At 39.1% G+C, this 21,444-nt stretch overlaps 1 protein-coding gene across 3 annotated transcripts in view; it reads left to right on the top strand.

Moving 5' to 3' along the window:
- Positions 1-277: 277 nt before the first annotated feature.
- LOC127450602 (syntaxin-binding protein 4-like) overlaps positions 278-21,444 on the top strand; it is a 61,195-nt gene continuing 40,028 nt past the window's right edge. For all 3 annotated transcript variants that reach the window (XM_051714839.1, XM_051714840.1, XM_051714838.1), the window contains exons 1-2: positions 278-484; positions 17,072-17,145. In XM_051714839.1, coding sequence (XP_051570799.1) covers positions 420-484; positions 17,072-17,145 — 139 coding nt within the window. In that variant the 5' untranslated portion in view covers positions 278-419. The remainder of the gene's footprint in view (positions 485-17,071; positions 17,146-21,444) is intronic.

Here is a 21,444-nt window from a genome sequence, read left to right as displayed (position 1 = left end):
TTTAGTGAGCTGACAGCAATTGTTTTGGACATTTAGCCAATGCGCAAAGTAGACAGATTTTTAGACACATCTTAACATACAACCTATACCGTCATAGCTTTTTATAAAGGTCAGAGTGATGTGACCGGAGTGGCTGTCGGCAAGATGTACATTTTGTCCAACAGACGGCCAGGTCAGCATGAAAACCACGTGTCTTACAGATTAGAAGCGGGCATAGTTGAGTCTGGCACTTGCTGTATTATTGATTTAATGCTGAATGAATGCTGACTCTTGAACGTGCTCAACGTGGGAGGCTGTGAATCAGACATGACATGAAATCGCGGTGATGCGTCTGATGCAAATATTTGGAGGCACCGTTTAATTCCGTGACAGAGGATTCGGAGCACAATATTTCAACCTTAACGTTTCTGTTGGATGCAATGTCCTATCTGAAACCCCGGGGGAGAGAACTCGAGCGCTTTGATGGACTTTCGCTCATTTACTGGTAAGATTTCATAATGGTTGTAGAGTTTTGCAGTGTCTTTTTTATTTAATTTTTTATTTTATTTGTAAATATCTTTAGAAATCTGCATCAACTGAATGTTGCTTAACACTTTCTGGCATCCGTCCGTTTCGCTTGGACATTATTGGTCAGCAGTACTCATAGAGATGACTTAATTCTGTAACTGTAAAAAAAAAAAAAAAAAAAAAAGTTAATAAGCAGAATTTGTAGGGAAAATCATCAGCAATATATTCTTCACATGACGTTCTAAATGATGGATCGCGTGAGGTGCCGCTAAGAACAGGTATGCGTGAGCAATTCCAAACATATTTCGAGAAAACATCCACAGATTTTTACAAAAAAAAAAAAAAAAAATACATGAAAATAAAATAAAATTGTGGCACGAAATTGTATGTGTGGGACTGTTTCAAAGTCTTAACAGAAATAATAGTAAGAGAATCGCGCGTCAAGTTGACTGTGCGCGTGAAGTTCGCGCAATGCGTGCGTAAAGGGCATTGCGAAAAATCTAAATGACGTTAAATTGGTTACCATCGTGCGGCATTTTTATGGAAAACATATCTTCTTCGTGTTTTAAAATGTTTTGAGTACAGCAAAAAGGCATTACCCACATGTTGGTGTTAAGTAAGGTGAACATCTGTCACTGGAGCGCTTAAACAAACTCTGGAATGTCGTCAGTCAACAGGCTTCAAATTCAATTAAAATTATTAATTGCATAACGAATATTAGAAGCACATTCTAGCAGGTGATGAGGTCGGTGTATGTGTGGCATGAATAGAAGCATTTCTGTGATCATTCTTGACTAGTCTCTTTACTATCATGACACAAATATTAAAGCTACAATATCTGAAGAATAGCTGACAGCGCTTACCTGGGAATGAATCTGCCTAGTGACGTGCTAAATTTAGAGTTTGGTGACCAGGACAAGAGTAGACTATTGGGAAGAGTCCGAGGAGACTACTTAGGGTGGCAGAGAATGATGCCGTCCCATGACCTGAAGTAACACAATTGCTATCTAAACATCACAACAACTCACCAATGCATATCTACATCAGTTAGCCTATGAGTTTCCCAATCATGACTTAACACAAGTTAAATATTGCAACAGATTGAAAATTAATTTGCTTTAAATCACAACGTAATGTATTGCTCACACACATGCTCTGCTAAACAGAATTAGACCTGAAGCCATGTTGTTATTTTGCAGAATGATTTTTAGGGATTTTTCAATGATAACATAATAACATCTCTAGCCTAGTGTTGAAATGATTTTATGATGATGCACAATCTTTTGGGCAAATAATTCTAATATAGATCTGCTTTTTCAATGTGCTTTCTAAAATAAGGCCCTGTTCAGTTTATCAAAACAACATAATTTTTTCTTTGACACTGAAAAATGGTATAGTTAATGAGTACTTTAACTTCATGTTAGGGACACTACAACTCTTTATCTAAAATTATTCTACATATTGTATCTACTATTAATAATTCTTTAGAAACTTTAGAACTCTGTGTATTTTGTGCATTATGTGACAATCAGGGGCAGCAGAGTAAAGATGTAAACAAATGTACGGTACACACTCTAGCTGACTTACTGTAATGACTGGTTTACATTAAAACCTGATATTAATCATAAACCACACTTTAAGGCATGACAATGTGCTTAATCGTTGATTTATTGTCTCTGAGCATATTTCTCAGCAATGTGTCCATGTGTGCAATATTACAACATACCCAATAACAACGGTTTATCTGTGCAAAGGTTTGAGGTGTTTTTGTATGTTTTTTTTGTTGTTGCTTGTTACCATAATCAATAAATCATCTTTTTGCTGATTCCAATCTTTTAGCTGCCTTGTTATTTTTGATCCTACATAGTAATGAGGCGTAATTATGAGGTCAAAAACTTCACATAGTTTTTGTTTTGTTAGCTTTGTTGTGGTCCATTGGTTTCTGCCCACATCTCATGAGGAAACTCTTCTGCTCTTTACATCAGTGTTGTTATAATTTCAAAAGAACACATACATACATTTATTACACTGAGTTAGCTTTTGTGTGTCATGGTTCCGGTGGGTCTATCTGTTTTTTTCCTGTGTGTCTGCGTGTTGTTGTTTCTCCCTCGTGTGTTTTCCTCCGCCACGTGAGCGGTGCAATTTGCATCTACACGGAGAAGCTCATTCGCACCTTTCGCGAGCTGATTATCTCCACCTGTCCCTCATTTTCCCCTGCCTATTTATTCCCCTTTGTTTCTGGAGTTCAGTGCCAGATTGTCGTTTCATGTCAGCATTTCAGTCTTGCCTGTCAGTCGGTCTTGTTTTGTTTGTTTCTCTCTCCCAGTTTCTCAGAGTCAAGTTTTGTTCCTGTCATCGCCCATCTCTGGATTACCGCTCTGTGGATTGTTCACTGGACTGTCTTACCTGTTATTACTTACCGTCATTGCCAGCTCTCCGCCCGGGTGTCCCACATGGTTCTTCCTCATTATCCTCACCTCTGTTGTCTGCAGTCATCCAGCCTTCAGCAGCCGGGATAATCATAATATTTTAATTTCATTGTGCTTTCAATAAAGACTGTTTACTTGTATTCTCCACATCATTGGGTCCTTCCTTTATTACTCATAACAGAACAATCTGGCCAAGAATGGATTCAGCAGATGATACAACTCTCCGATCCACCATCAATCAACAGGGGGCACTCCTCGGTCGCCAGCAGGACCAGCTCAACAGAGGCAGTCAAGCCATCGAAGAAATGGCAGGGTGGATAGCCGAGTTAACATCGATGCTGCAACAACTTCAGATCTGTCCCAGCACTGATCCCACCACCACCGTAATCTCAGCCGCTTCCCCATTGGTCGCAACTTCCTCCAGACCATCCAAGCTCCGGTTGAATCCACCAGCGCCATACTCCGGTGAGCCCAAAACATGCCGGTCATTTCTGTCACAGTGCTCGCTGCTTTTTGTCCTCCAGCCTTCCTCTTTCCCTACAGAAAAGGCAAAGGTGGCTTACGTCAACACTGTCCTCTCTGGACGGGCTCGGGAGTGGGAAATGGTTATTTGGGACAACGGACACCAGTGCTGCTTGTCCTTCCACACATTCTCTGAGGAACCCTGCAAAGTGTTCGATCGTGCGTCCACCGGGACAGAGGCAGCGATGGTGCTCTCGGATCTCCGTCAGACTGCTCCATTGAGTTTCGCACTCTTGCTGCATAGTGCGGACCGGTTCCTGAATGGGCTTTCTGACCAGGTCAAAGACGAGATTTACATGTTGGACCTCCCCAAATGATCTAATTGACCTTGCCATCAGAGTGGATAATTGTCTCGCCATATGACTCAGACATCATAGATTCACACCATCTCGGGAGGTACCGTCTTCTTCTGTCCTGTCTCCGTCTCCATGCGGCTCGTCTGAACCCATGTCTAAGGAGGAACCCATGCATGTTGGGAGAGCTCGGCTATCCCCCAAGAAGCGATACCGATGACTTGTTAATGGACTGTGCCTTTACTGCGGACGACCGGGGCACACTGCTGCCTCGTGCCCTTTAAAAGACCCAGCTCACCAGTAGAAGTGAGGTTTCTGGTGAGCGTGACACCACTGGACAAATCCCCTGGTAGCAAGACTCTGCTCCCGGCCAGGCTGCAGTGCGGTGATTTCATTCACTCCATTCTAGCGCTTATTGACTCTGGAGCGGAGGGAAACTTTTTGGACTCAAACTTGGTTTCCAAATGGTCTATTTCTCTGTCACCACTCAAGGACCCCATCTCTGCCAGTACGCTTTGCGGTACTCCTCTCACCATGGTCACATACGTCACCGCATCACTCACCCTCCCCATTTCTGGCAATCATGTTATGTCATCAGCTCACCTTCAGCGCCTGTGGTCCTGGGACACACGTGGCTGGTAACTCATAACCCTCATATAAACTGGGCAGTGAATTCTGTGTTGTCTTGGAGCTCGTTTTGTTTGTCACAATGTCTTGTCTCTGCTCTCTCCCCTGTCTCGTCTTGTTCTATGTCACAGGAGGAGCTGGTGGATCTCACTGGGGTACCTGAGGTCTACCACTATTTGAGGGTGGTGTTTAGTAGGCACCGAGCTGCTTCTCATCCTCCGCACTGCCCGTACGACTGTGCGATTGATCTGCTTCCTGGAAACTTCTCCACCTAGAGGTTGACTCTGGTCGCTCTCTACCCCTGAGAAGTACATCAGCAATTCTCTGGCGGCAAGAATCATTCGTCCATCTTCCTCTCCGGCTGGGTTATACTTCATGTGGAAGAATGATGGCTCCTTAAGACCCTGCATTGATTATCAGGGGCTGGATGACATCACGGTAAAGAATCGCTATCCTTGGCAGTTGATGTCTTCAGCTTTCGAACTCTTGCAGGGATCCACAGTTTTCACAAATTTGGACCTACGCAATGCTTACCTAGTTTGAATAAGAGAGAGGGGCGAATGGAAGATGGCCTTTAAACACCCACTGGGCATTTTGAATATTTGGTTATGCCCATTGGCCTTTCCAACTCCCCGGCCATCTTCCAAGCACTTGTCAATGATGTGTGCCGGGACATGGTCAACCGATTCATGTTCATTTATTTTGATGACATTTTGATTTTCTCCCGTAATATCAATGACCATGTCCAGCACGTCAGGTGGGTGCTTCAGCGACTGCTGGAGAATCGTCTGTTCATCAAGGTGGATAAGTGTGAGTTTCATGCATAGTCGGTTCCATTCCTGGGATTCATCCTTTCACCTGACGGCATCCGAATGGACCCTGCCAAGGTAAAGGCAGTTGTCGATTGGCTGACCCCAGACTCTCGTACAGTGATCCAGTGGTTTCTGGGGTTTGTCAATTTTAACCGGTGGTGCATTCTGAATTTTAGTCATATCGCCGCACCTCTGATGAGTCTAACCTCCACCAAGATGCGTTTCTGTTGGTCTTCGCAGGCGCAGTCTGCTTTTGAAAAACTTAAAGGCTGCTTTGGTTCAGCTCCCATTCTGATTAATCCTGACCCAACTCACCAGTTTGTGGTGGAGGCTGACGTGTCAGAAGTTGGGGTGGGGATGGTTTTGTCCCAGAAATCTCTGTCGGACAAAAGGTGCATCCCTGCGCTTTCTTTGCTCATCGTCTTACCCCGACGGAGCGGGATTATGACATTGGTAACAGGGAATTACTGGCTGTCAAATTGGCATTGGGTGAGTGGCGTCATTGGTTGGAGGGGTCGGGGGTCCCTTTCGTGGTTTGGACCGATCACAAGAACCTTGAATACATCTGTGCAGCTAAACACCTGAACCTTGAATACATCCATATGCTAAATGCCTAATTTCTAGACAGGCATGCTGGGCAGATTCGACTTTTCCATCTCTTATCGCCCCGGGTTAAAGAACGGCAAACCTGACACGTTGTCCCGCTCTTTTGAGATCGAGAGCATCTCGACCTTCCTGGACAACGTTCCTCCATCCAGTCGGATGTTGGCTGCGGTATTAAGTCCAAAGTCCGCTCAGCCTAACGTGATGTAGCCACTCCCGCGGAGTGCCAGCGAACCTGTTATTCATTCCTGAGTCAGTCTGAACTCACGTCCTCCAGTGGGGTCATTTCTCTAACCTGGCTTGCCACCCAGGAGCTACTCGCACTCAGGCATTAGTTAAGCAGCTGTTCTGGTGGCCTTCGCTGGCGCGAGACATTTGTCAGTTCGTTTCGGCCTGTCCAGTGTGCACCTGTGGCAAGACTTCTAGTTGACCCCCTTCGGGGCTCCTTCAGCAGCTGTCATTCCCCTTGAGACTCTGGTCTTACATTGCCATTTATTTTGTTACTGGTTTACACACATCCAATGGCAACACAGTTATCTTGACTGTGGTGGACCGGTTCTCGAAGGCGCACATTTTATTCCCCTTCCCACATTACCTTCAGCGAGGGAGACAGCGGCTATTGTCATTGATCACGTCTTTTGCATTCATGTCCTCCTGACGGATGTGGTCTCTGACAGAGGTCCCCAGTTTGTCTCTAAGTTCTGGACAGAATTCTGTTGACAACTGCGACTGCAAGTCTGTCTTCTGGGTTTCATCCCCAGACCAATGTGCAGGTTGAGTGAGCCAACCAAGACATCGGCCATCTCTGGATTGCCGCTCTGTGGATTATTCATTGGACCGTTTTACCTGTTATTACTTACCATCATCACCAGCCGGGATAAACATTATATTTCCATTTCATTGTGCTTTCAATAAAGACTGTTTACTTGTATTCTTTGCATCCTTGGGTCCTTCCTTTACTATTTGTAACATTGTGTTGTTTTAATGATCAGAAAATTATTTTAATAGCACATAGTTGCAGTTTTAAATCTCATAATTGTATACTTAAAATTCTCAGTTTATAAAACACAAAATTGATCTCTCGTATTTTTAGCATTAAATATGTTAATTATGTGAACATCTGAATTGATAACTTATTTTCTGATTTCAGCTAAAATTAGGCCATTAAAAGACTCATTAGACTAAAATATATCCTTTTTTTTATTATTCGAACAATCCCCTTGATTGATCAGTCTTGCCCAAACACATTCAGTGGCAACATCAAGCATGACTAAGTTGATGATATGTTATGATATTCCCTGAAATGCCTTCCTGTGTGTTGCCTATGGAGGGCAGTCATGAGCCCAGGATGCAGCAATCAGTAAACAGGGCAGACTGTTTCAGATTAACCCATTTCACAACACTGAGTGGTCCAGCATGGAAACTTGGCAAATGTCAAAAGCTCTCTCCCTCATCTCCCATCATTCATTTCTGGAATGGGTGGCCTGTGAATTGAGCTTCCATCATGAAAGACAAAAAAGAAGGAATGGCCAAAAACTGACATCAAATTCACATAGTAAAACGGCCACATCCGGCTGTTATGATTTCTCAATGTGGACTGGATTATCCAATAATCTGATAACAACCCACTGTGCAGATATTGTGATTAAAGTTCTGATGCAATGGGTGTTTGCATGGCTGTTGGAAGAAAAAAGGATAGGTCTCCATCTATTATGGTGTACAATAGGTTAGGTTAGTGTCTGGATGTATTTGCATACAGCTACCCATATGAGAATGTGTAGGTGTGTGCTTGTATATGACTGCTTTATGTAGGCCTACTGTTTAAAAATGTATATTTTTTGATGAGTGGTTTATAGACATGACATGCTTTTTCTACATGTTCAGGGTGTTCTAAATAAATAAAAAGTTGAAAATGCTCTTAAAATATATGTTTAATTTGTTATTAAAATACTGCATTAGTAGAGTGTGCAGGAATTTCCGTCAGTGCTATCTCAAATAAACAAACATTTGTTGTGGCGTGAACCAAAAAATAATTTTTCTTGAATAACCCCACTTCGTGGTGAAGTGGTATTTGCACAATCAAAAATCTTTTTTTTTTTTTTTTAAATTTATTTTCTTTTAGTTTTTTTTTAGTTTTGTCTTGTTCCTTAAAAAAACTAATTAATAACTAACTAAAATAACTAAATTAAATGTTTATATAATTTTTCCCCTTATATTTAATATATATATATATATATATATATATATATATATATATATATATATATATATATATATATATATATATATTTTAAATATCATACCCTTTATGGTTAATATTTGTGTCCTACTTTTAGTAAACTAAAAAATAGTACATAACTTTTAAATTATTTTTTATTTTTTATTTGTTATTTTGTTCCTTTTTAATTACAATGTTCATCAGCTCTTCTTGTGACATTTTAAAAAACAGCCTAGTCACAAATATTGAGACTGAACACACAGAGAAATCAGAAACAGGTTGATTTTTCTTTAACTAAAATCAGTCGGTGGTCTATACTGAAATTCGAAACTCTGCCAGCAGGCTCCAAAGCGGTAAGTGTTGTTGGGCGTATGGGCACGTGTGAGCTCCATTTTCCGGTTGTAATGTCCATGGGGGAACAAAAGAGATTAGATTGACTAAAAGAAGCTACTCTGAGAAGCTGAAAAACAAGTTTTCAATTAACCACCCTGCATCAGTGTGGAGAGGCCTGAAAGACATCACTAACTACAAGGCACCACCACTGTAGGGAATCAACAGCTGGCTGATGACCTGAATGTGTTTTACTGTAGATTTGAAAAGCCCAGTCTCACACCCAACACCCGCTCTGACCTTCAATTCACACAAACATCAACACCTCCTGCAACCCCCCTCCTCCCCCCTCCTGCTACTTAGCCTGCACTTAAGATCTGTGAAGAGGATGTGTGCCGGGTTATCCGGTAACAAGGAAAGCACAGGGCCCAGATGGTATTTCACCCACTTGTCTAAAATCCTGTGCTGACCAGCTGGCCCCCATCTTCACACAGATCTTCAACAGATCACTGGAGCAGTGTGAAGTTCCCTGCTACTTCAAATGCTCCACCATCATCCCTGTCCAAAAGAAACCCAAAATCACAGGACTTAATGACTACAGACCTGTCACTCTGATGTCTGTGGTCATGAAATCATTTAAAAGACTGGTATTGGCCCACCTGAAGGACATAACTAGACCCTTTCTGGATCCCCTTCAATTTGCTTATCGAGCAAACAGGTTTGTGGATGATGCAGTCAACATGGGATTGCATCATATCCTGCAACATCTGGACAGACCAGGGACATATATGATGGGATCCTTTTTGTGGACTTCAGTTTGGCTTTCAACACCATCATCCCAGATATTTTCCGGACTAAATTAAACCAACTCCCTGTTCCTACCTCTCTCTGTCAGTGGATCACCAGCTTTCTGACAGATAGGCAGCAGTTAGTGAGACTGGGGAAATTCACTTCCAGCACATGTATGATCAGCACTGGTGCCCCCCAGCGATGTGTGCTCTCCCCACTACTCTTCTCCCTGTACACAAATGACTGCACCACCAAGGACCCCTCTGTCAAGCTCCTGAAGTTTGCAGACAACACTACTGTTATCGACCTCATCCAGGATGACGATGAGTCTGCATACAGAAGGAAGGTTGAACAGATGGCTGTCTGGTGCAGTCAAAACAACCTGGAACTGAACATGCTCAAAACAGTGGAGATGATTGTGGACTTTAGGAGGAACACCAAAACACTGACCCCGCTCACAATTCTAAATAGCACTGTGGCAGCAGAGTCATTCATGTTCCTGGGCACTACCATCTCACAGGACCTGAAGTGGGAGACACACATTAACTCCATTGTGAAAAAGGCCCAGCAGAGGTTGTACTTCTTTCGCCAGTTGAGGAAGTTCAACCTGCCACAGGCTCTGCTGATACAGTTCTACTCAGCGGTCATTGAGTCTGTCCTCTGCGCTTCAATAACTGTCTGGTTTGATTCAGCTATGAAATCGGATATCAGAAGACTACAAAGGACAGTTCGGACTGTTGAGCGGATTATTGGTTGCCCCTGCCCTCCCTTCAAGAACTGTACACTTCAAGTGAAGTGACTCTACCTGTAAAAGGAGATTACTGTCAGTTAGTTCTAAGCAAACAGTGTTGCTAGTAACCTAGTAAGAATCAGAGTGACATATTGCCTTAAATACATTGTAATATTTTAAGACATTGAGTGAGGAAAAGGGGTAGAAAAATCACTCTGTACCTCACTCACCCATCCAACTACCTTTTTGAACTGTTACCTTCTGGCCGGCGCTCCAGAGCACTGAGCACCAGAAATGTCAGGCACAAGAACAGTTTTTTCCCTCAGGCTATCCATCTCATGAACAGTTAAAACTGCCCCACTGAGTAATAATTATGTGCAATACATAGCTTAGTCTATTATATTTATCCAACATATCCTACCTCTTCTGCCATTACATTCCCTTGCACTAACTGTATATAACAGATTTGTAATTGTACATACGTATATATATATATATATATATATATATATATATATATATATATATATATATATATATATATATATATATATATATATATATATTGTGTATTTCTATATATACTTGTATTTCCTATTCACTTTTTATTTTTATTCTATTTTTTTTATTTTTTATTATCTCTGTCTTGTTGTTGTATTGTTTGTACACTGGAAGCTTCTGGCACCAAGACATATTCCTTGCATGTGTAAGCATACTTGGCAATAAAGCTGATTCTGATAAACTGTACCCCCAATTACTTCCTTGTTTCAATGCGGGTTCTGAACCCCTGTCTCCTACGCTGCTGATAAAACCTGCTTCCAGTAGCACCACAAGGGAGGGTTAACATTAAAAAGCCAGTGCAAAAATATCTGATAGCAGATGGCGCTTGTCAGTGAGCCGGCATAATGTGACCGATCCTAGGGTACCGGAACTCTCGGAAACAACGCGCTGACTTCCTGTGGATAATTTATTCTGAGCTATAGAAACACCAATATTCTCAATAAGAAATACCACATACAACTTCAAATGTAATATTTCTATAGCACACAATAAAAAAAAATAAAAAAAAGATTTGTTGGCTCCATATCCAACAACCATAACATATAAAAATAAATATCTTAATCTCAGAAATGTACATATTGTTTTTTTTAAATATATATATATATATATATATATATATATATATATATATATATATATATATATATATATATATATATTTTTTTTTTTTTTTTTTTTACTGTAAATAGCTGTTTCGTGTAAACAGTAGAGTGATTAATGTTCCATACGTGATCAACTTGGATCCTGATCAGTCCATGTAATTTAACCTTGTGCATGTGAAATATGCATTGCTGAAGTGCAGCTTTATGTGCACTCTCTGGGGAATCAAGTTTAATGACTGATCTTATTATTTTCTTTAGAGCCAAGTAAATTAAGTAGAAACAGTGATATAAATGTTAAATGCTGTTATTTGCTAAATCTTATTCATGTGACATACATTTTTATGTAAATAAAGTTGAATGAACTGATACATTTGTGTATGTCTAACAAAGGTTTTTTAGTTGTGCTGACATAAAATGACCATAAGTTGAATTTACTTAAAAAGCATGATGCAAAATGCTATGTATGTATTTTAAGTAAATCCAACACATAACTTTTTTCAGTGCACGTAACAAATTTCCACACACCCATGTAATTTATTTGTATTAGTGTTATTAAATATGTTACAGCAGGGAGCCCACTAGCCACCGTCATAAATGCACTATTTTCCTTTATCTGCTTTTGCGCACTTCCCACTAGTTGATCATATCGAACAGCAGTGCTCTTTCAGAATATAGCACTACATTAATATTCTGTAGCGCCAATGGCTGTAACTTGAGTTGGGGTTGGGGTGGTGGATTGGTACTGGTAGGGAGGACTTTAATATTAACATTATATGAAAGATTCTGCCAGGCATGCAGGCACCGCACAGTTTCAGTACATACATAAATATTTTTGTCCTGAGAATAGCTATGAATTCAGTTTATTTTTACCATAATGCAGGATTTTGTTAAGATGTTCTCTTCTCAGCCATATCAAGACCTCAAATTGTCTCATCTAGCACTGTCTTATGGTAAGCCTTCAAGGGGTAAGTATCTGCCATTCTGCCTGATCTTATAGTGATCTGCCATTCTTGTGCATGGTAGATTCTTGAATAAAGAACAGCTGTCTCCTGTATCGCAGAGGCTGCCCTAAAAGACTATTTTTAGTTTAGCATCAGGCTTTACAAATGTAGGCACAGCCAGACTTTTTAGAGCAAATGAGATGAACACCCTTCTATTTCTGTCTGCACAACAACTTGTTTTCTGTGCCTATCATCAGTGGAGGGCAATGACACACAAGCTCAGGATGCAAGACTTGTACCATAGGAGTCACCTGCATTTGATTAATTTTGAGAAAATTAGAACCCCTATATGTCTGAGTATGTCTGGCTCTTGAAAGCTGGAATTTGATGAAATACTGAATTCTGTTGTGAGAAATGGCTATAGCATTTCCACAGTACTTGAATTCATTCACTAAAATTTATCGCCTAAAATAATTCACTAAATGTATCTTTTCAGAATCAGAATTCAGGTTTATTGGAAGAGTAAGAGTTGTCCCACATAACCGCATAAACATGCCATATAAATCAGTTATTCATTATATTAAATTACATTAAGTATTCAATGTGCAATATATAAAACATCATATAGATACCATATATATAATACAATACAAAAGATGTGCTGAAGAATGAAATTGTAATTTGTAATAGACAGAATAAATAATTAATGTAAACTAGTGGTTATAATTTAAGAATGTGTCAGTTATTCCTTTGTAGTGTTTTATATACTCATTTTACTCTTATGCAGCCTGTTTACAGTAACTTATGATTTGTGAAATTGTGAGAGCTGTTATGCTCGCATAGAGTACCATTTGTTTACATTCATGGTACACACTGTTCTGCTATACATTAGGAGGCATGACTGCTGTGCAGCCCTGTGCACTTATGATTGACAGGCTGTCCTGGAAGCAGATTATTGAGTAAATTGAAGTATTCTGCCCAGTCATGGCTCGATATATGAATGTGCAAATTACTGACATTCCTGTAAGCTCATGAGAAACATGAGACAGAGTGCTTTAAGTCAGTGTTGTTTTGTGTGGTAAATTTAAAAATAAAGCTTTTGCTGTTGCTCTGTGTTAAAGCTAATCCTCAAATTACATCATTTCAGTCTGTAAGTTTGGCAAAAGTAAGGCTCAGTCTGGTCACAGGGACTTGACAGACATTACTGACTTGTTTGTACGCTTGTTCCATTGTTGCATGACACAACAGATGATTTGCAACTGATGCATTTCTTTCTATTTTGCCTGCTACCATTATAATTTTGGTACTGAAATGTTGCATTGTACTTAATGGCATGCATATTAAAATCAAAAGCAAACACAGTTTTTCATGATATTTGCAGGTGAGTGTCATCTGCAAAATTCTAAGAAGCTTTCAGAGCAACTTTGTGTGACTTGTTTTGGACTGTAATGCAAGGCAGTGATACAAAGTGGCCTCTTAGCCACAAAACATGTGTCAAGGTACATGACAGCAAAGAGTACACGATGGCAATGTATTTAAGGCAGTATGTCACTCTGATTCTTACTAGGGCACTAGCAACACTGTTTGCTTAGAACTAAATGACAGTAATCTCCTTTTACAGGTAGAGTCACTTACATTATGCATGCAGAGTCAGTCATTTCCAAGAAAGTTTTTAAAGATCCACTAAACAAACACTTTATATTTTAAACATTGCATATTATATTGGAAGAATGCAAATTTGAATATCGTAATCCACCTACTGTGTAGTTTTACCGTAAACAAGTGTATAAAACTGATGGCTGTGTGAGAGGACAGCACTTTGCATGACATGATAATAGACAATAGCACTGGCTAAAAATGGAAACAGCAAATGGTTTGAGAGATTGAATATGTCTTTCAGAATTGACAAGGATATAGAGATTTCTGCTTTTGCATAAATGTTGCTTTCCCCCTAAACCATCAGCAAGTCTTTTTCCTCCGTGAAATAACTACAGTAGAAGACATTGGAAAGGTTTTGAGTGATTATTAACCATTATTTAATTAAGAAATCACAACCATCCTTGATTATGACACATAAATGTGAAAATATGCGGGAGTTATCTTTAGGAGCTTTTTCTGGCTTTTGGAAATTACTGAAGTTGATGTAACCATGTAATCACATTCAGTTGTCATAAAAATACTTTTATTTGAAATGAACCAATTACAATAATTTGATAATACAATAATTTATCTCTTTCTTAACTATTCACCATGATGTCTAGTGTATGCTTTGCTATTCCAGTGATACTTGGATCTTTATGGTCAAAAGATTAAGCTTGTCAGAGTTATATGTATAATTCTCAAATGCATTTTGATCTCAAAAGAGGATAATGGATGCTTTGTGTGCATCCTTATGTCCCTAAAAGAACCCATATATTACTCAATGTCAGTGACACTTTGTATATCAGATAATGTTTGGGTGAATCTCATAAAACCTAGATATTTTCTTGTAAAATCAAAGCAAAGAAAAAATAAATTGTATTTTGCTTAAAGTACATTTTAAGGACCATCAAGATTTGTTCCATTGTGAAATTATTTTCATAACAAGGACATTAAGGACATTTACCCACTAAATTACCATTACAGTAAGATAAAAATATGAAAAGACAAGGTAGCATATTATTTAAAAGTTTAAAGTTTATATATACACACACACACACACACACACACACACACACACACACACACACACACACACACACAATAGTAGTATTTGTTATACAGGATTCGTTAATGTAATAAGCCTATTGGGAAAATACTATAGCCTATAACAATAATGAAAATTCAGTGAAAATATAATTTATTTTTTCCTTTATTTTTGGGAATATGTGGCCTGTACTTTTCAATACGATTCACCCATATAATCCTTATAAAACATTAATATACATTAAAAAAAATTTTTAATGTTTTTTTTTTTTGTTTGTTTGTTTGTTTTTTTTGTTTGTTTTTTGTTCTTTGTTGTTGTTGTTGGAAGAAACATCGGCATAAAAACTGTATGTATATAAAACACCCCCCCTTCTTGCATAAGATTTAATCTGTGGGCAAAGTTGGTGATGTTTAGCATGATCTGTTAACTGCGCGTGGTGGTATTAGAGGGCTGTAGCAGTTGATCATGTGGCTCGCGCTGTGCCGGACCTCCGCAAGGCGCTGATCACGAGAGGAATGGGCATACAGTGCGCGTCGCTGGATGCGCAGAAATCTCTTCAAAAATGCCAACATTCTCGGTCATGTACAAGGGAGCTGTCATGATTAGCAGGTAAATATATTTATTTTGCTGTTTCATGGTAGTTGCGCTCCAAAATGTAAAGTACTCAACGTGCGAGTTTTGGTTGCTCATTAGTGATAGAGTGAGCGATTAGCGGCTCGAGCTGACTCGAGAGAAGAACTGAGATGAGCGCGAGGTCTCACTTTCTCCTACACTGACTGTTTAGGTGACTTTTGGTTACAGGTGTTGGTTACCTGTGTTGCGCTCAGGGGCGTCCTCTACGTAAATTTGGCATGCGTGCGGACTTGGTCAGAAGAGACAGAAAAGGAAACGCTGGTGAATGTATTATTGGACTGGACCATTCTTTCATTCATGCAAACATAGAAATGCATGTTAGCTACAGCAGTGTGACTAGGACATTTTTGCATCCATGAACTCTATGTGTTCCAAAAACTAAAAAAATACATGTTAGGAATCCACAACACTTTAAGGATGAACTGTTAATGTGTTCTAATCACCTAGAGATTATAATGTGTTCGTGCGTGCTAAATAAATCCTTTCAGACCACAGGTGACCTCATGTAATTCACAAAATTTTGTTTGTTTTTTTGAAGGCATTGTGATGTTGGTTGGGGGTAGCATGCACTGTTTGTTATATAACTGATAGCCTATTCTCAGATTAAATCACAAAACATTGTTAACTTGAATTGTATCCTCAGAAAAAGTGAGATTAAAGCAATAAAGTACAATTTTTTAATTCATGGAAAGAAAGAGGAGCCTGGGAAAAAAAAGATGCATTTTTGTTCATAATCAAAATTTGACACTTCTCTGGTGTATGATGCTACAACATTTTCAGTCAACAAACAAAATATTGCCAGTGGTCTGATGTATTGTCTAAAAGAAACATAAAGTAATATTCATTTGTATGTGAAGTGTTTCCTCTGCTAAGAGTGTAGAGTTTCTTTAATTAAGTAATTGATGTTAATTTTTGCTTAAGTAAATAAGAAAAATCTTAATTACTGCTATGTGACTGAGTTCTCAAAAATCTGAATCACACATTTTCACATCTTCGCTGTGCATCCATTTTAAGAGCCTGCCCAAAGCAGGACATTCATTCTAAATAATTAATACGGACTACCAAATGGAAATAACTGGGCTGTGTAGCAGTTCGCAGGCACAGTGAGTCCCATAAATTCTCTCTCTATTTACCTGTAGTTTATGTAAGACATAAAGATATACACTGAGTTACCAGCTTGTACATTTTCAAGGGTATTTGTATGACATGGTTCATTGCTCATTTTGACCAAGAGGTTCGTTTCACAAAAATGTCAGATAACCAATATCACCATGATACTCAGTTTTTTTTTGGGGGGGGGGGGGATTTTTCCCCTTTTTCTCCCAATTTGGAATGCCAAATTCCCTATGCGCTCTAAGTCCTCGTGGTCCCATAGTGATTCGCCTCAGTCTGATTGCCTCCGCGTCTGAGACCGTCAACCCGCGCATCTTATCACGTGGCTTGTTGAGCGCGTTGCCACGGAGACATAGCGCGTGTGGAGGCTTCATGCCACCCACGCTCAATTCACCATGCGCCCCACCGAGACCAAACCACATTATAGTGACCACGAGGAGGTTACCCCATGTGACTCTACCCTCCCTAGCAACCGGGCCAATTTGGTTGCTTAGGAGACCTAGCTGGAGTCACTCAGCACGCCCTGGGATTCGAACTAGCGAACTAGCGAACTCCAGGGGTGGTAGCCAGCGTATTTTAGCACTTAGTCTTTGATGATTTTTATCAAATATTTATCAAAGTTTGACATGGCAAATAAAGCATCTTCTCAATTACTCTTGTTTTTGTCCTGCATAGGACACTGATGGGTCCGTATGGAGTAGATCGAGCAGTGCATTCTATGGATTTTACAGATTGTGAAAATGGATTAGGTAAGTGACTCGCTAGATGTTTGTATCAATGTGAATGTGTGTGTATTGTCCATATTTCCCTTAATATCTTAAAAGTGAAGTGTGTATTTTTTTCAGTGCTAAAATACATTCTCCTTCCCAGCTTAATATGCATAGACAACTATAGTAGCAATTCATAGTTTGATTCCCCAAAAGTGTAAACACTGTGGCGGTATCAAATCATTTCTCATCCCGACCAGCCCGACATAGAAACACTAATGGTGTGAGTTTGGGGACGGTCTATCTGTTTTCCAATCAAAGATAGATGAGGTACAGTGTTGGGGAAATCTGTTTGAAAACAGTATTTTTACAATTCCTTTTGGTGATGCTAATGCCGCAGATTTAAAAGATTTAGAAATCTGCTGTACATGCTGCATGTAATTTTGGCAAATAAGCAGCTTTTTTAAATGTCTAGTCTCTCTTTATGTGTGAGAGTTCACAAAGGCCAATGCATTTTCAGTCTCTGAACAGCATCTGAGAAGCACCTTAGCAGTAGCACTGAGACATGAAAGCACTGAAAGCAATTAATAATATACAGTTATACAAAACATAAGAAATACAGCATGTTTTCTTGTCAACTTCAATGAGGGCCATTGTACAGAATGCATGTCTGATCTCTAATGGTCAAGGGCAAGTGAAATGGAGCATTCGACAGAGTGTCGTAATGAAACAATGGCATAGGGTCAGGATACGGTTATTTTCCAATCTGCACATGCACACAAGTATATGCTTGCACTCTGTTTGTTGTGTTTATTCCGCAGCCTGCTCTTCGTCCTCACAATAGATTCAAAAACACTATTCGAAGGGAGCACTAAGCTCCTTAAACCTGTCCTTCTTACATCTCAACTTGCCCCGTCAACAATCCATTGTGTTTAAAAAGGATTCTGTTTTGGGAGACATTTTCATGAAAATAGACTTTGAAAGTGGCGCTTTGAATCAAAACAGCTCTGCTAAATAAAATATATTACAACACATTTTTGCAATGCTATCATGTAGAGAGTTAAAAGTGTGAAACTGTTGTACTCTCATACAGGGGCGTAGATAACCCCTGTGTTACAGAGGTACCACAGTTTTGTCACTCCGCTTCACCAAAAAGCACCCCTTTACCCATGGTAAAACCACTGTAACGCAGTCTCTTTTGGCTCATTCCTTTATTCTGTTTGCATCCTGCCTGCAAATAAATATTCCACAGGTTGTGGTGTGAAGATGCTCATCTCATTAAGGGCTTTGGTGTTTTGTTGGTGTTAGAGCTTGTTTCTGTTGTCTCAACAATTAAGGGCTTGGCAACATTAATTTGTTGTTGCTCTCTCAAATAAAGGACCAACCATTCTTTCTCTTTAGCATCTAAAGACAATGCAGTCAGTAACTTTATTCAGGGTTTCCACAGTCATGGAAAATTTGGAAATATCAGGGAATTTTTCAGTTGTGATTTCCAGGCCTGGAAAAATATCTCATTGGCTTGATATTGCGCTTGTGTAGTTTAAAACTTGCTAGCAACTTGCTTGCTAGTGATGTCTGATTTTTGAGTGAATCATTCCTTTGAGTCTATGGCCCTGATGTACTAAGATCCCAAGATAATTTGGTTGTGCTATCTCTAAAATTTAATGTGCGCATCATAGACGTATTGCAGGTGATTTACTAAGAAAACTGTTAAAATAGCTGCACGTGCAAGTTTATTGGACACACCCTCCAAAAAGAGGCTTTTGCATGTGGAAACTGCACCAAAAGCACACTCACTTACAGTACGGCCCTCACTAAATAACACTATTTTATTTTTAATCAATATAATATGGCATTTATTCATAAATACATTTATTTATAGGATTATACAGTACCGTCATAAAATCCCTGTTATTTAGCAACTGTAAGATTAGTTGATGAGAATACCCATGTATGACACTCTACTCTTTAACTCATAATTCACAAAGAAGAAAATACAATATTATGTACCTTAAGCCATCGCACCACTGATGGATACTAAAACAAAATCAGAATTTCAAACCGCAAATATCATGTTAAAATTGCGCTCGAGATTGACACGCATGCTGCATGTTGCTCATTTGAGAAGGGTTGCAAAAAGCTGCAGGCATTACTCCAAAGAGGGCCGGTCACTCCAAATCGCCATTGAAGATATAGGGAGCCCCTTACCTAACTCTTTCCCTAACCTTAACTATGTGTGGAAGTGACGCCCCCTTTTGGAGTTGGCACAACCCCCTTTTGGAGTAACCCCAAAACCCCGCCCTCTTTTGGAGATTCCGCCCCATTTGGAGGTCTCCGGCCTACAGCTATACCTACTTGGCTCATTTCGTGGAAGCAAGACACACTTGTTCGACGTACTGGTGCGCACCAACCGGCCCACTTCAATCAGGCATGAGCACTGGATAGAACAATATCAACCTGGTCTCATAGTGAAAATGTGACTCTATAAACATTTTTGCAAAACTTGTTAAATGTGTCTCCAGGTACAGTTCCCTGCAGTTTGAAAGAGAAATGAACACTAGAGGCGTTACAACAACTGTGTTTCATTCACTTTCACACAAATCATGACTTTAATGGCTGAATATGACTTTATAAATACTTCTTTTTCTCTCTATTACTCAGAACCTGGTATTTTATGATATCAACACACTTTTACACAAGCACATCTTTTGAAAAACTATAAATCTGAATCCTTTTATTACAGACTCACCAACATATATATATACTTATTCCAACATGATAGAGCATTGGATTTGGAGTCGGAGGACCATAGTTTAAGTCCAGCCATGAACTCAAGCTGACACATTTGGAAAGGATGTCTTTTTTAAATGTCTCATTTATATTTTAAAACACTAATGGTTAGGTTTAGGTGTTGATTTGGTAAGGATGTCTTTTTTAAACATCTCATTTACATTTTAAAATACTATTGGTTAGGTTCAGGCAAAAGCTTTAGATTAGGGAGGTATGTTTAAAAAAAATATATCTAAAATTCACCTTAAAACTGCATCTGAATACGAGAGCATTTTACTTGCTTTTAGCGCCCCCAGCTGGACATTTAACTGGACAACTGCAGCCAAACGTGTTATACAGCACGTAAATTTTGAATTGAAATTTTTTTGTCAAGTTCACGTACATTTCATGAGACCAGGCTGAATACTGAATACTTAAAATATTTCACAATATTTCTGTTTAAATCATTAAATTACAATATAATTGTTAATAGGCTTTTTTAAGAGTATGAACTGTATGTTCATCAGTATGTTAATTGAGTTCTACATTAAAATAACTGAATAAACTGTTTTTTTCATGATAATAATTAAATTCCAAATTAATGTGTGTCATCAATGGGTGTACTATGTATTTTCCATTCTAAAAATCTCTTTCTTTTTGCCACAATGACAGCATGATGCACAGCGCAAATCAAATTAATACCCGTCTTTCATTCGTATTAATTTGCTCTTATAGTTTCCATTTCTGAAATGACTTTCCGGCTTGATAAATCACTTTGCAGTCGCAATTTGATTCATTTGCATCGACACCACCTTTAATTATATGCATTTGGAGGTGCGCCTTTAAATTACATATTCATTTCGGGGAAACGTGCAAAAATTGCCAAGACGTGCTGTTTTGCACATCTGAATTATTAATGGAATATTCCAGGTTCAATACAAGTTAAGCCCAATCTACAGCATTTGTGACATAATGTTGATTACCTTTTTTTTGTTTGTTTTTTTGGGCTACACGCCATCCACTTTTGCATCCACGCTCAACTCACCACACGCCCCACCAAGAACGAACCACATTATAGCGACCATGAGGAGGTTACCTCATGTGACTCTACCTTCCCTAGCAACTGGGCCAATTTGGTTGCTTAGGAGACCTGGCTCGTCCCTCCTTTTCTTTAAAAAAAAGCAAAAATCAAGGTTGTGAGGCACTTACAATGGAAATGAACGTGGCCAATTTTCGGAGGGTTTAAATGCAGAAATATGAAGCTTATAATTTTATAAAAGCACTAACATGAATTTTTTTGTTAAAACTCATGTATTATTTGAGCTGTAAAGTTGTTTAAATTGTCATTTTTATAGTCATTTTAGGGTTTTAGGGATTGTTGAAATTACATAGTCATGGCAATGAAATTGTAAAATTGGCTATAACTTTACACAGAAAAGGTTATTAAGTGATTTTATCACACTGAAATCATGTTTACATGTATACTGTTTATGTCTTGTGGCTATACTTTTGAAACAGTGAGTATTTAAATGTTCAAAAATTGGCCTCCATTCACTTCCATTGTAGTGCATC

The sequence above is a fragment of the Myxocyprinus asiaticus genome, chromosome 13 (genome assembly GCF_019703515.2).
Source record: "Myxocyprinus asiaticus isolate MX2 ecotype Aquarium Trade chromosome 13, UBuf_Myxa_2, whole genome shotgun sequence".
Taxonomy (NCBI): domain Eukaryota; kingdom Metazoa; phylum Chordata; class Actinopteri; order Cypriniformes; family Catostomidae; genus Myxocyprinus; species Myxocyprinus asiaticus.
Note: the sequence above shows the minus strand (reverse complement) of the source record. Positions and strands in the feature narration are given on the sequence as shown.